The sequence below is a fragment of the Macaca mulatta genome, chromosome 3, assembly GCF_049350105.2.
Source record: "Macaca mulatta isolate MMU2019108-1 chromosome 3, T2T-MMU8v2.0, whole genome shotgun sequence".
In the NCBI taxonomy this organism is placed as follows: domain Eukaryota; kingdom Metazoa; phylum Chordata; class Mammalia; order Primates; family Cercopithecidae; genus Macaca; species Macaca mulatta.
Genome location: NC_133408.1, coordinates 183,668,337 through 183,682,911, shown reverse-complemented (window position 1 = coordinate 183,682,911; position 14,575 = coordinate 183,668,337). Strand labels below are relative to the sequence as shown.

Below are 14,575 nucleotides of genomic sequence, written 5' to 3'. Positions count from 1 at the left end.
CACAGCTTGCATACCAACATAGTCTTCCGTGAGTTGGTCTCTGCGAGTGTTTCCAGCTTTGCCTCCCACCTCTGTCCCTCGCTGTCATTATTGCAGCTGTGATGCCCACATTTCAGCTGTGCAAATGCAACCCTCATCATCATCTCTACAGACTGTTCTGTGCTTCCGGGTCATTCCTTTCTTCCAACTGGTCTTCCCTCCACTTCACAATAGTGTAGAGAAGTTTCTGATGTTTGGGCTTCCTTTTGGGTAGAACAACAAAAGTCAACTAGAAACATGTTCTTTTTAGAGTTATATTTTCAGAGTGAGGAATCATATATCATTTATATTTTATCATAGGAAATTGAAACATTTTCACTTTTTCTTTTTTCCTGTTAAATCTTTAATTATCTTTAACCAGGAATTAATTAATCTTGACTTGTCTGCAATCTTTTGAAATGTGAGTAACTTCAACCTATATTTTCTCCATCAGCTAAATTCGGTGAAATAGTGTTTTTGATAAAACAAAACCTGCCCCGTGGGGAAGGGACACACTTTGTGGACGTGCCATTTGGGTCACACACAAAGGTGGGCCACTGGGGTGCGCCATTGAGCCAGCCAGGATAGCAAGAGCCACATTCTCTAATTCACGCAGAGGCATTTTATGAGCTAGTGGTGGCCTTGGAGAAGGGACGGCACTTCTCTATATTAATTCGGACTGGGGTATCAGTATTTTTTAAGGTTTTCTTTTTTTTTTTCTTCAGCTCTTAACCCAGAGGTCATTTCCTCGAGCCATGTCTCTAAGCCTCATGCTCCCATAAAACCTGTAACTTCCTTTATATATCAGTCATCCCATTTGTAATTATTTGTTTAAAATCTCTCTTTCTCACTACATGGAAACTTCACAGGGGCAGGGACTAGACCTGCCCTATTCACAGTGTATCTACAGCCCCAAGGGCAGGGCCTGTCACATATCAGTTTTCGTGTAGGGGGCTATAGGATTAATACATTACTAATAAGAATGTATGATCATGGGAGAAGACTAGATGAGGATTTCCAACTATTGTATATGTTTGCTGTCTTTAGGCGGATCACCTGAGGTCTGGCATTTGACACCAGCCTGGCCAACATGGCAAAACCCCGTCTCTACTGAAAATACAAAACTTAGCCGGGTGTGGTGGCGCATGCCTGTAATCCCAGCTACTTGGGAATCTGAGGCAGGAGAATCACTTGAACTCGGGAGGGGAGGTTGCCCTGAGCTGAGATCGTGCCACTGCACTCCAGCCTGGGCAAAAGAGTGAAATTCCATCTAAAAAAAAGAAGAAGAAGAAGAAGAAAAAGACCTCTCTTATTTATCCCTATTCAAGAAAATGGTTTCACTATTCCAGAAAGAAGCTTTAGTGCAATTAGAACCATTCTCCTATTTTTAGCTTCTGAATACAGGCTGCATTGTGAAAGTGAATTTTCCATTAATTCTTATTTCTCCTTTTCCTAGGGACTTATGTCAGAGAGTAGTATAAGCTATTTTCAAGGGTTTCTGTATTTTGAGGAAACAATTATTTATCTGACATTTCTTGGGCCCTATTTCTACTATATTTCTGTGTCAATTCCTCTCCTCTACTAATTAACATTTCCAGCCAAAGTTAACTACAGTGTAGACACTTTCATTTTGAATTAACGTTTTTCCTATTCTGCCATGTTATTAGGTTCTGGAACAGAGATACATCCCACAATAACAATAATGAAAAATTAAGAACCCCCCAAAAACATTCAAATTGTTGTGTCTCAAATTTATGTGGTCTCCCAACTCCAAAACAAGACAGCTGAGGTGCCTATACCTGGCACCTTCATACAGGTACATCTGATATGTTAGTCTCCATTTCTATAGAAGAAAACAAAAAGATGCTATTAGCCTACTTCAAATTGTTGTCCCACTTATTGAATCTAACCTAGTTTCCTATGATAAGTTATTTATCCAGCCCCCTAGGCTGTCTTCACCAGGAGCTTTGAAATAGAAGCCAGACCTTTCTGAGTATTGCTCAGATACATCTCTGATACACGGATTCATCTAAGATCAAAAGTGCCCCCCCAATATGTCCTCAGCAGCACGTGGCAAGCACATGAACAGCAGGTCAGCCAAGACGTTAGATGTGGCCAAGGTTTCCAAAGAAGGAGAGCTACTTTTCAGTTGATGCTATCTCCTTAAAAGCATGGCATGATTGCACTTCTCATGATATTATTTTCATGAACTTGTTCCTGATACAAGGTCTTTAGTACCATGCCTGGCTTCCATTTTGAAATGTCTTCTTGTGCAAGATCGGTGCACTTCCCAGTTCTCATAGGAAGATACTTTGGTGCCGTACTCAGCTTACATTTTCTACACGCAGCTCTTTGTACTGATTCGCTTTTCATTTGGGAAAGCCATGAGAAACTTTTTTCATAAAAATATAACCATCGTCTCTATAAACTCTTCAAGATGATAAAGGGAGAGAGCATTATTTTGAAATGTTAAGCATAGGTTGGGAAAAATGGTGTTCAGAAAAAATTAAGATAGAAATTGTAAACTATCTCTCAAGCTGGAGATCTAGAGAACAAAGAAGTGGAGTAACAGATGGAGAGAAAATGTCCTCACCCTGAGGAGTGACCTAGAGCTTACTCTAAGGGGCAGCCTCCCAGTCACCACTTCAAATATCATATTACCTCCTATCAAGGGGATAAACCCAAAGGCAGCCCCATGGAGCCGTTTGATGAGCCATTTCTGTTTTAAAATTCAGTAAGAATGATCCCTTTGTTTCTTTTCCCTAGGCTACCAACAAATTTATAAAATATCCTTGAATGTATTGTCCTTTTCATGAAGAATAACCTGCAAAAAAGCCAGTCATCTTTATTGTGCATTACAGATGGAAGGGGAGAATTAACAACAACAAAGCCACTGCTTTTTATTCCTAGGCCCTTAATAGCCCTAAAACAACTAACTCTCTGTATTAGTTCATTTTCACATTGCTATGAAGAAATACCCAAGACTGAGTAATTTATGAAGGAAAGATGTTTAATTGACTCACAACTTTGCAAGCCTCGGGTAGTCTCAGGAAACTTACAATCATTACAAAAGGGAAAGCAAGCATTTCTTACATGGTGGCAGGCAAGAGATGGGAGAGCAAGAGAGGAACTACCAAACACTGAATAAAACACCAGATCTCTTCAGAACTCACTCACTATCACGAGAACAGCATGGGGGGAACTACCACCGTGATCCAATCACCTCTAACCAGCTCTCTCCCTCAACACCTAGGTATTACAATTCAACAGGAGATTTGGGTGGGGACACAAAGCCTAGCCATATCACTCTCTGTTGCTAAAAAAGAAAAACTTAGGTGGAGATTGGGAAATTAAAGTCCAGTGTAATTGGCCTCACGACGGAGAACCAAGCCATTTTAGGACACTCGCAATGATTAAAAACAAATTCTCAGCACTTAGGTTTGACATTCAGTTGGAACAATGCTTTCCTGGGTCTGCAGACTGAAACCTAAACAGCTGTGTGCTTCACTTAGATAAACATATATTCAATGCCTGAGACTGATTCACCCTCACAAATGATACTTCTTTTAATAGTATCTTGCAGTCTACCCCCAGCCACATAGTTTTTGTCTTAAATAACCAATCATTTGAACAGGTAGTTAAAATGTATGGGCTTTGAGGACTGTTCAGGTTTGAATTAGTAAAGTTACATATGGGAAGATTCAGTTCAGTCTGAACTATTGTAGCAGACAGGGGAGTTATAACAAAAAAATATATTGGGCATTTATATGATTATATAATCCCACTGAAGCGGTGACCCTAAAAATCTATTTTCCAGACCACATTTACTGCCAGGGATATCAGTGTAAGTATAACTGCTGCTTTTCAGAAACTGTTTTAAGTGCTTTTATATTGATTTATGCTCACAACATTCCTACAAAGAAGTACAATTACTCTCTTCATTTTGCCGAGAACTAGTAAGCAGTGAATCCACGTTTCCAACCCTAGAATTCGGAGCCCACACTCTCAGCCAACATACTGTTCTATACAGTTACTGGATTTGCCATCGCCTGTGACTCTGCCTGCATTAGACTATGTGTCTGACTACTGAATCACAGTGCAAGCAGAGTCCAACTGCCAAAACCAATCAGGTTATTCCTAGTTATATAAAAAAAGCAGTTACTTTGCAGTAAAGGTCGTTCATCCAAGGAACACTTCGCTCAGGATATATAATTGATTTCTTTTCCGATACCAAGACCGTATCCAACCTAGACTGGAGGGTTTTAAAGATTCCGTGCTTCAAAATAAGAGCTTGATGGAGTCTTAGAGGAAGCAGATCTTACACTCAAGGCTTTTACCATTTTTAAGGATGCCCAACTCCCATCATTGTGTCTGAGAGCATTGGACAAGGGACCACATACGTTCCTATAGGTTATTAGCTCCAATAGCTGTAAAACCTAAATTCCCAGCGAACTGGAGACATTTCAAGAGACAGAAATCACCCTAGAATACTTTATGGAAATAACAGTGGTCACTTTTAAGTTTTAAAGCAGTGGGATTTTGTGGTGGTGGTGGTTGTTGGTTTTGTTTGTTTTTGAGATGGAGTCCCACTCTGTTGCCCAGGCTGAAGTGCAGTGGTGCAATCTCAGCTCACTGCAATCTCCGCCTTCTGCATTCCAGTGATTCTCCTGCCTGAGCCTTCCAGATAGCTAGGTCTACAAGTGTTTGCCACCATGCCCAGGTAATTTTTGTATTTTTAGTAGAGACAGGGTTTGGCCATATTGGCCAGGCTCATCTGGAACTCCTGGCCTCACGTGATCCACCTGCCTTGGTCTCCCAGAGTGCTGGGATTACAGGCATGAGACACAGCCACCAGTCTTAAAGATGACCCTACCTTTATTTAAAATGACCCTGCCTATATTTCCTCCCTTGAGTGCCTTATAGTCCCGACTTATTTGAAAAATTAGTATTTTGAAACAGTTTCAGAAAAAATCAAAGCGTCAGTGGTTGGTCACACTAAATGGAACCATCAAAGCTCCTACTGCTCACAAATATTGTTAAAATGGAATAACAGGCACTGCTAAAGGGAATTAAAGTCACTCCTATCTTAAATGAACTCTAGACATTTTAAGTTCTGTGTCTGTCTGTTGTGGCCATTTAGAAAAGCTTTCAGCTCCTGATCACCAACTGAAACAGTGAAATGGTTCCCATTGTGGCAAACACAGCCTCTTGCCCTGGTTTTAATTTAAAAGAGATATTTATGTTACCCTTCCCATGAAGCAATTGACTGGTCAGTATGCTCTCTACTTATGTTATCCATAAAAATTTCCCAAACCAATTTACTTTTAGTGTGAGAGAAACAAACTTACCTACTCTTTAGTTCATAATATTGTACTAAAATGGACTTTGACTCTTGGCGTACACCAGAGTTTTGTTTTCATCAATACGTATATGAAGCTATAATTAACATCTCATTACATTCGTGACTTTCACAAAATAAATGATTATTAAAAGTATAAAACCCAACAGCCTTCCCAGAATGAGATGTTTTGGGCTATAGAAATGTCTAGACTACAGAGAAATATCTTTCCAAAGCAAATACTACCTTTCTTCTCTTAGGCTCCCCTTTCTAAGAAAGAGATACACAGATTGATAAGCTACTAGAGGTAGCCCACTGAATACTTGTACAGGCTTCTCCAACCTAATCCTCTGGGATGTCCATAAATTAATGACCTTCCACTGGAGAAAAGAAATAATTAGGTTCCTCAAAGTTCTTCAGGCCACACACAGTACAGGTGCCTTTCCATTTGGCTCATACCACACAGAGAAGGACATTCGGTCACTTCATATCTCCTCCTAGGCTGTGCCACATGCCTCCAGACCCTGCTTTAAAAGAATACCACAAAACAAAACAACTCTATTCACAAAAGGACATCAGGACCTACAGACCCCTTACCAAAAACTGAGTTATGGCAAGATCCCCAGCCTCAAGATGGTTAAGGCTAATAAGAAATCTGCCAAAAAAATGCAAAAAAAAAAAAAAGTATACTAGGAAGCACAATAAAACCCAATTCATCAGGATTTCATCCATTCCTGGGTCAATAATCAACTCACCAAATGGAGTCATGACCAGAGAATTCTGACTCTACCCTTAAAACCAGAGTCTCTCTCTCACCTCATGGGTCTTTACTTCTTTTGAATCTCTGCTCTCAAGTTTCCTATAAAGGCATGATTTAGAGAAGTTGCTGCTTTGGCTCTGCTTTACAGCTATAGGATGAGGGCCTTCATCTAAGTTGGCAGCACTCAAAGCAACATCAAAGTCCTGCTCAAGATCCAACGTAGATTTGGTCTTTTCACATAGTCCCAGATAGTCCCATATTTCTTGGATGCTTTGTTCATTCCTTTTCATTCCTTTTTCTCTAATCTTGTCTTCTCCCTTTATTTCATTAAGTTGATCTTCAATCTCTGATAGCCTTTCTTCCACTTGACTGATTCAACTGTTAATACTTATGTATGCTTCATGGAGTTCTTGTGCTGTGTTTTTCATCTCCACCAGGTCATTTATGTTCTTCTCAAACTGATTATTCTAGTTAGCAATTCATCTAGCCTTTTTTCAAGGTTCTTGCTTCCTTGCATTCCGTGTTAGAACATGATCCTTTATCTCAGAGGAATTTGTTATTACCCACCTTCTGAAGCCTACTTCTGTCAATTCGTCAAACTCATTCTCCGTTGGGTTTTGTTCCCTTGCTGGTGAGGAGTTGTGATCCTTTGGAGGAGAAGCAGCATTCTGGTTTTTGGAATTTTCAGCCTTTTTGTGCTGGTTTCTCCCCATCTTCGTGGATTTATCTACCTTTGGTCTTTGATGTTGGCACCTTCAGATGAAGTCTCTGAGGGGACATCCTTTTGTTGATGTTGATTCTATTTTATTCCATCTGTTAGTTTTCCTTCTGACAATCAGGCCTCTCTGATGCAGGTCTGCTGGAGTTTGCTGGAGGTCCACTCCAGACCCTGTTTGTCTGGGTATCACCAGCGGAGGCTGCAGAACAGCAAAGATGGCTGCCTGCTCCTTCCTCTGGAAGCTTTGTCACAGAAAGGCACCTGCCAGATGCCAGCCAGAGCTCTCTTGTATGAGGTATCTGTTGGTCCCTACTGGGACGTGTCTCCCAATCAGGAGACACAGAAGTCAGGGACCCACTTGAGAAGGCAGTCTGGTCCTTAGCAGAGCGTGAACCCTGTGCTGGGAGGTCTGCTGCTCTCTTCAGAGCCATCAGGCAGGGACGTTTAAGTCTGCTGAAGCTGCACCCACAGGCACGCCTTCTCCCAGGTGCTCTGTCCCAGGGAGACGGGGGTTTTATCTATAAGCCCCTGGCTGGGGCTGCTGCCTTTTTTAAAATTTTTTATTTTTTCAGAGATGCTCTGCCCAGAAAGGAGGCAGTCTGGCCACAGCGGCCTTGTTGAGCTGTGGCAGTCTGGCTACAGTGGCCTTACTGAGCTGTGATGGGCTCCACCCGGTTCAATCTTCAGAGCGACTTCGTTTACGCTGTGGGGGTAAAACCGCCTATTTGAGCCTCAGCAATGGTGTATGACCCTCCCCCAACCAAGCTTGAGCATCCCAGGTAGAGCTCAGACTGCTGTGCTGGCAGCGAGAATTTCAAGCCAGTGGATCTCAGCTTGCTGGGCTCTGTGGGGGTGAGACCCACTGAGCCAGACCACTTGACTCCCTGGCTTCAGCCCCCTTTCCAGGGGAGTGAACGGTTCTGTCTCACTGGCATTCCAGGTGCCACTGAGTTATGAAAAAAAAAACAACTGGGTACCTCAGTTTGAAATGCAGAAATCGCCCACCTTCTGTGTCAATCTCACTGGGAGCTGCAGACCGGAGCTGTTCCTATTCGGCCATCTTGCCAGCCAGAGCTCGGATTTTTTATCTTTCTTCCTTTCCCTATATATATTTTTTTCTGTTCCTTTCCCTTTCCCTTTCCCTTTCCTCCTCTCCCTAGAGGGTGTGACGGAGGATAATGTTGGGTAGGGCCTTTTGGCTTTGCTTCCATAACCTTGTGCACTTTTGTCTGCATGTTTTATATTGGGCTGGGTACTTTGACCTACAAGCCAGAAGATGGCGCTTATGGGTAACAGCAGGTTGCTGCCAGTGTGGCTGGGTATATAGTTGATCCTTGTTTACCGGGAAAACACTGAGTGGGGCTGGACCTGGCAAGTCCATCTACAGGTCCCCCAATGATAGGCACAAGCACCAGCTCTGAGGGAGAGTCCAGTGGGCAGCCACCAAGTGTCCAGAGGCATGCCTCAGCATGGAGGTAGGAAACCTCCTTGGCCCCAAATTCTCTGCATAGGAGTGTCAGAGCCAGCCTAATCTCCTAATCCAGGAGAGTGGCTGCTGCAAATGCCTGGAGATCTGCCTGGTTGTGGGGTGGAGAGGGTCTCCTTGCACCACTATCACTGCACAGGAAGGACGGGGTGGCTCAGGCAGGTGCTCCAAATACCTGGAAATCTGTGAAGCAGAGAAGGTCTCACTGCACTGCAATCTCTGCACCAGAAGAATGGAGCAGCTCAGACTGCTGAATCACGCTAATGGGCACTCTGAATCCCTGGATATCTGCCTGGGCATGGAGTGGAGATGGTCCCCTTGCACGAGGATCTCTGCACAGGAAGGAAGGGGCAAGCCAGGCTGCTAGCCCATGCGAGCAAGTGCTTTAAATACTTGGAGATCTGCTCATGTGTAGAATGAAGAAGGCCCTGCTACACCACAGTCTCAGGAAAGTAGGCTGGGACACCCAGCAATAACACACACAGACCAGTTCTAGTTCATCAAACTAGCCCTGGCTGAAAGTCTCATTGCCCAGGAGAAACCACAGCCGTAGCAGCTCTCCTCCCGCCCAAGGCCTGTGACTGGGGAAAGCACAATTCCAGTGCCTACTGTTGAGATGTTTTCCACGGTTCTGTCTGTGGAGGACCCTACCCTGATCCAGAGCAGGTGCTCCAGTCTCTGTCCCAATACTAAAATGCCTGCATGGTCACTCTGCTGGGTTGCCAAAGAACAGCTGACTTTAGATGCACACAAATTAAAAATGGTGTCCTGTTCTCTGTCCTGGGGCTGGGAAAATGCCTGTGGTTTTTTCCAGTATCTGTCTCTGTCAGTGTTTCCAAGCCTCTCGCGAAGTTAGCTCCAGGATTTGAGAGAAACAAAGTGCTCTCTCTCAGCCTGGGTTGCTCAGATCCTCAGTGGAAACGTGAGTTACAGCGGGAAGCTTCTACCTCTCATGTGCTGGGACTTCATTCACTTTTATCAGCTGGACAGCATTATGGTGGCTGTTTGCCAGCATTCTCCTCCTCGGGATCTGGAGTGTTCTTCACAATTCCAGTGGATCTCCATTTTCCTTCTTGAATTAAAGCTCACAGTATTTATCTTTATGTACTGCCTTGCTATTTCCAAGTGGCTGTGGCATGCTAAAAGCCTCAAATTGCCATCTTGAAAAAAAAAATCTACCAATAGTGTTTGATATGAGTTGGCCAATACTCAACTGAAAATAAGAAACAAATTTATGTGCAAGGACAGTCTCTGAGGTTGAGCATTTTTGTTCAGTGATGAGGCATTTGAATTATCAACATACTTAATGCTATGGAAATCTATAGAACCAATTTCTTTAGGAAACAAATTCATATCTTAATAAAGAACATCCTTTTTATTGTTTAATTGCTGAAACAAGATGTCAGCCTATTACCCTAAGTAACCAGTTCAATCCTAGCCATTTACATCATCTAGTACCAAGTGGTATTTTTCAGAGAAATGAACAGGAAGAGGAAAATTCCTTGACTGGAAAAAAAATTGATACATATAATCATTACAGAGCTGTATATTTATATAAGACTAACTGTGAGATGAATGAAGAAATCTCTGAGATTCACTGTTGAGTAGCTTAAAATTTCCAAGTCCTCTGCTAGACTTGAAAACTATTTAGTGTTGAACAAGAATAAGATACTATATCTCACAACTCCTATGTAAATATTTCCATTCCTACTTTCTTTCTGCTTTCATTTTCACTGTGATCTATAGCCTCTCTTTCAGCCTCCTATTTGTATTTTACAACATGCATAATTGCAGATTTATTCTTTAATTATCTCATTTTCATACGATTTTTATATCTCTTGAATGATTTCTTGGAAACTTCTGCCTTTTTATTTTCCAGAGCAGCAGAGTATTTTTAGGCAATAATATTTTACCTTATCATGTCTTTCAACCATTAAAAGAAAAAGGGAAAGTAGTAAAATAAACGAACAAATACAGACAGTCACCAACTTACAATGGTTTCACTTAAGATTTTCAACGGCACGATGGTGGGAAAGAAATATTCATTGAGTAGAAACCATATTTCCATATTTCAAGTACCCATGCTACTATTATGTTTTTTATTTTCAGTACAGTACTCAATAAATGACATAAAATATTCAACAGCTTTCTATAATATAGGCTTTGTGTAAGATTATTCTGCCCAACTGTAGGCTAATGTTAGTGTTCTGAGCATGGTTAAGGTGGGTTAGGATAAGCTATGATGTTTGGTAGGTTAGGTTTATTAAACATATCTTCAAGCCAGGTATAGGGGTGTGTGCCTACAGACCCAGCTGCTCAGGAAGCTGAGGCAGGAGGATTGTTTGAGCTCGAAGAGTTTGAGAATATAGTGCACTATGAGCACACCTGAGAATAGCCACTGCACTCCAGCCTGGGCAACACGACAAGAGTCTACATTAAGAAAAACAAAAACAAAAACAAAAAACAGCATCTTCACCTTAGAATAGTATCAACTTCTGATGGGTTTATTGGAACATAATCCTATCATAAGTTGAAGAGTATCTTTATATAGCAGAATATAGTAACATACTACAGACTTGTTTTCTCAAAGCATAAAGATAAACCACACCAATGATCATTCATGGGAGAGGGACACCCAGACAGTGTCCTGCAAAATGAGAAATACTTGTAAGACATACTTCACATTCCTCACTGAGTCTCTTTCCCATGAAATAAAATCATTAAGAAATTTTTAGTAATATTTTAATTAAAATTTTGAGTATAGAAAGAAGGTTGTATAGCATTACATTAAAAATAAAATAGATAAAATTTTAAAATAAAAATTTTACATAAAAGTAAATAAAAAAATGTCAGGCTTATGTACTAAAGTATCAATAATGCGTTTAATTATGAATGGTCTACCAATTAAGAGACAGATAATAGAAGAGTGTATTTAAATGTATGACCCTTTCGTATATGTTTCTTGTATGCTGTGTACAAGAAACTCACTTGAAATTTACCAACACAGGTCAGGACAATTTAAAAGGATGAAAAAATGTATATTGCACAAGCATTAATGCAAGGAAAGCAAGAGTGCCTGTATGTATATCAGCTAAAGCAAAGAAAATTACCAGAAACAGAGAGATTATATAATGATCAAAGGTTTAATCCATGAAGAAGACAGCAATTTTAAAAGTGAGTTCACCAAAAAACAGAGCTTCAAAATATGTGATGAGAAAACTGCCAAAACTAAGGCGCATGGGACTCGGACCTGCGCTGCCTCAGGATGTAAAGTGTAACAAGGGGGCAGGGGGGATGAGGGGACAGCAGCATGGGCCTGTGAGGCCTGTGGGGTGCCCGCGTTCCCAAACCCCCCCGCAGCCGGCTCCGCAGTGGTCCGCTCCGCTTGGTGGCCGCGTGCGGATTCGGATTCCAGACCCCAGGCTGCCTGTTCTCCACCGCTTGTTGTGGCCAGTGTTACTGCGGAGACCCCAGAGCAGCCTCGGCGCTATGGAGGAGCCCGGCGCTACCCCTCAGCCCTATCTGGGGCTGGTCCTGGAGGAGCTACGCAGGGTTGTGGCAGCACTGCCTGAAAGTAGGAGACCATATTCGAATCCTCATGGTTTTCCATGGGAACTGGTGGTATGTGCAGCCGTTGTTGGATTTTTTGCTGTTCTCCTTTTTCTGTGGAGAGCTTTTAGATCCGTTAGGAGTCGGCTTTATGTGGGAAGAGAAAAACAACTTGCTGCAACGCTTTCTGGACTAATTGAAGAAAAATGTAAACTACTTGAAAAATTTAGCCTTATTCAAAAAGAGTACGAAGCCTATGAAGCAGAGTCGTCTTTAGAGGATGCCAGCTTTGAGAAGGTGGCAGCAGAAGCACGAAGTTTGGAGGCAACTTGTGAAAAGCTGAACAGGTCCAATTCTGAACTTGAGGATGAAATCCTCTGTCTAGAAAAAGAGTTCAAAGAAGAGAAATCTAAACATTCTCAACAAGATGAATTGATGGCGGATATCTCAAAAAGGATACAGGCTCTAGAAAATGAGTCAAAATCCCTGAAATCACAAATAACAGAAGCCAAAATCATCTGCAAGATCTTTAACATGAGTGAAGAACGACGCGAGATAGCAATACAAGATGCTTTGAATGAAAATTCTCAACTTCAGGAAAGCCAGAAGCGGCTTTTGCAAGAAGCTGAAGTATGGAAAGAACAAGTGAGTGAACTTAATAAACAGAAAATAACATTTGAAGACTCCAAAGTACACGCAGAACAAGTTCTGAATGATAAAGAAAATCACATCAAGACTCTGACTGGACGCTTGCTAAAGATGAAAGATCGGGCTGCTGTGCTTGGAGAGGACACAACGGATGATGATAACTCGGAATTAGAAGTGAACGGTGAATCAGAAAATGGTGCTTACTTAGATGATCCTCCAACAGGAGCTTTGAAGAAACTGATTCATGCTGCTGAGTTAAATGTTTCTTTAAAAACCTTAGAAGGAGAAAGAAACCACATTGTTACTGAGTTATCTGAAGTTGATAAAACAAAGGAAGAGCTTACAGAGCATATTAAAAATCTTCAGACTCAACAAGCATCTTTGCAGTCAGAAAACATGTATTTTGAAAGTGAGAATCAGAAGCTTCAACAGAAACTTAAAATAATGACTGAATTCTATCAAGAAAATGAAGTGAAACTCCACAGGAAATTGACAGTAGAGGAAAATTCCCAGATACAGGAAGAAGAGAAACTTTCTAAAGTGGAAAAAAAGATCAGCCATACCACTGAAGGGCTGGAGACCTATGGAAAGCTAGCCAAAGATCTTGAAGAAGAATTGAAGAGAACTATTAATTTTTATCAAAGGCAGGTTATTTCCTACGAGAAAAAAGGACATGATAATTGGTTGGCAGCTCAGACTGCTGAAAGAAACCTCAATGATTTAAGGAAAGAAAATGCTCACAACAGACAAAAATTAACTGAAACAGAGTTTAAATTTGAATTTTTACAAAAAGATCCTTGTGCAACTGATGTTTCAAATACAGCATTTGGCAGAGGGCATTCCCCATGTGGTCCCTCACCATTGGATCAGCCTTCATCTGAAACGAGAGCTTTTCTCTCTCCTCAAACTGTGTTGGAAGGTCCACTCAGACCCGCACCTGTGCTTCCGGAGGGAGGAGGAAGAGGCCCAAGAGGCCCAGGGAATCCTCTGGACCATCAGATTACCAATGAAAGAGGAGAACCAGGCTGCGATACGTTAACCGATCCTCACAGGGCTCCTCCTGACACTGGGTCCCTGTCGTCTCCGTGGGAACAGGACCGTAGGATGACGTTTCCTCCACCAGGACAATCACATCCTGATTCAGCGCTTCCTCCACAAAGGGAAGACAGATTTTATTCTAATTCTGATGGACTGTCTGGGCCAGCAGAACTCGGAAGTTCTAATACGCCTTCTTTGGATAAAATGGATGGGTCAATGCCTTCAGAAATGGAATCCAGTAGAAATGATGCCAAAGATCATCCTGGTAATTTAAATGTGCCTGATTCATCTCTCCCTGCTAAAAATGAAGCAACTGGCACCGGCTTTGTTCCTCCACCTCTGGCTCCAATCAGAGGTCCATTGTTTCCTGTGAATACAAGAGGCCCATTCATGAGAAGAGGACCTCCTTTCCCCCCACCTCCTCCAGGAACCATGTTTGGAGTGTCTCGAGGTTACTGTCCACCAAGGGATTTCCCAGGTCCACCACGTGCTCCATTTGCAGTGAGAAACATCTATCCACCGAGGGGTTTTCCTCCTTACCTTCACCCAAGACCTGGATTTTACCCCAACCCCACATTCTGAAGGTAGAAGCGAGTTCCCTTCAGGGTTGATTCTGCCTTCCAAGGAGCCTGCTACTGAACAAGCAGAACCACAGCAAGAAACCTGACAACATTTTTGCTCTCTTCAAAAGTAATTTAGACTGATCTCGTTTTCAGTTTAAGTAACGGCTGTTACTTCAGTGATTACACTTTTCTCAAATTGAAGTTTAAGGAATTATAGTTCTTAGTATAGTAGTTTATAAATAAAGATGATTTAAATAGAAATCTATGAGTAAATCATTTCCATTTTATTATATTCTAGATAGTATAAGTACTTTAATTTGGTGAACTAATCCACTTTTATAGAAACAATAGTGGGAGTTTTATACATGTAATCTCACAGGTGGGGAGGTTTTAAATTCTAAAGGTTGTGTCTTCATGCCAAGAAGTGTATTCACTGTAGTTGTAGATAAATATGAAA

General features: G+C 41.8%; 1 protein-coding gene across 1 annotated transcript; it reads left to right on the top strand.

The window, feature by feature from the left end:
* The first annotated feature begins 11,335 nt into the window (after window positions 1–11,335).
* On the top strand, window positions 11,336–14,373 carry LOC106997719 (cTAGE family member 8-like). Its single transcript, XM_077997616.1, has one exon. It carries the CDS (start codon window positions 11,471–11,473, stop codon window positions 14,135–14,137), a length of 2,667 nt encoding a protein of 888 aa, XP_077853742.1. The 5' UTR covers window positions 11,336–11,470; the 3' UTR covers window positions 14,138–14,373.
* Window positions 14,374–14,575: the final 202 nt, after the last annotated feature.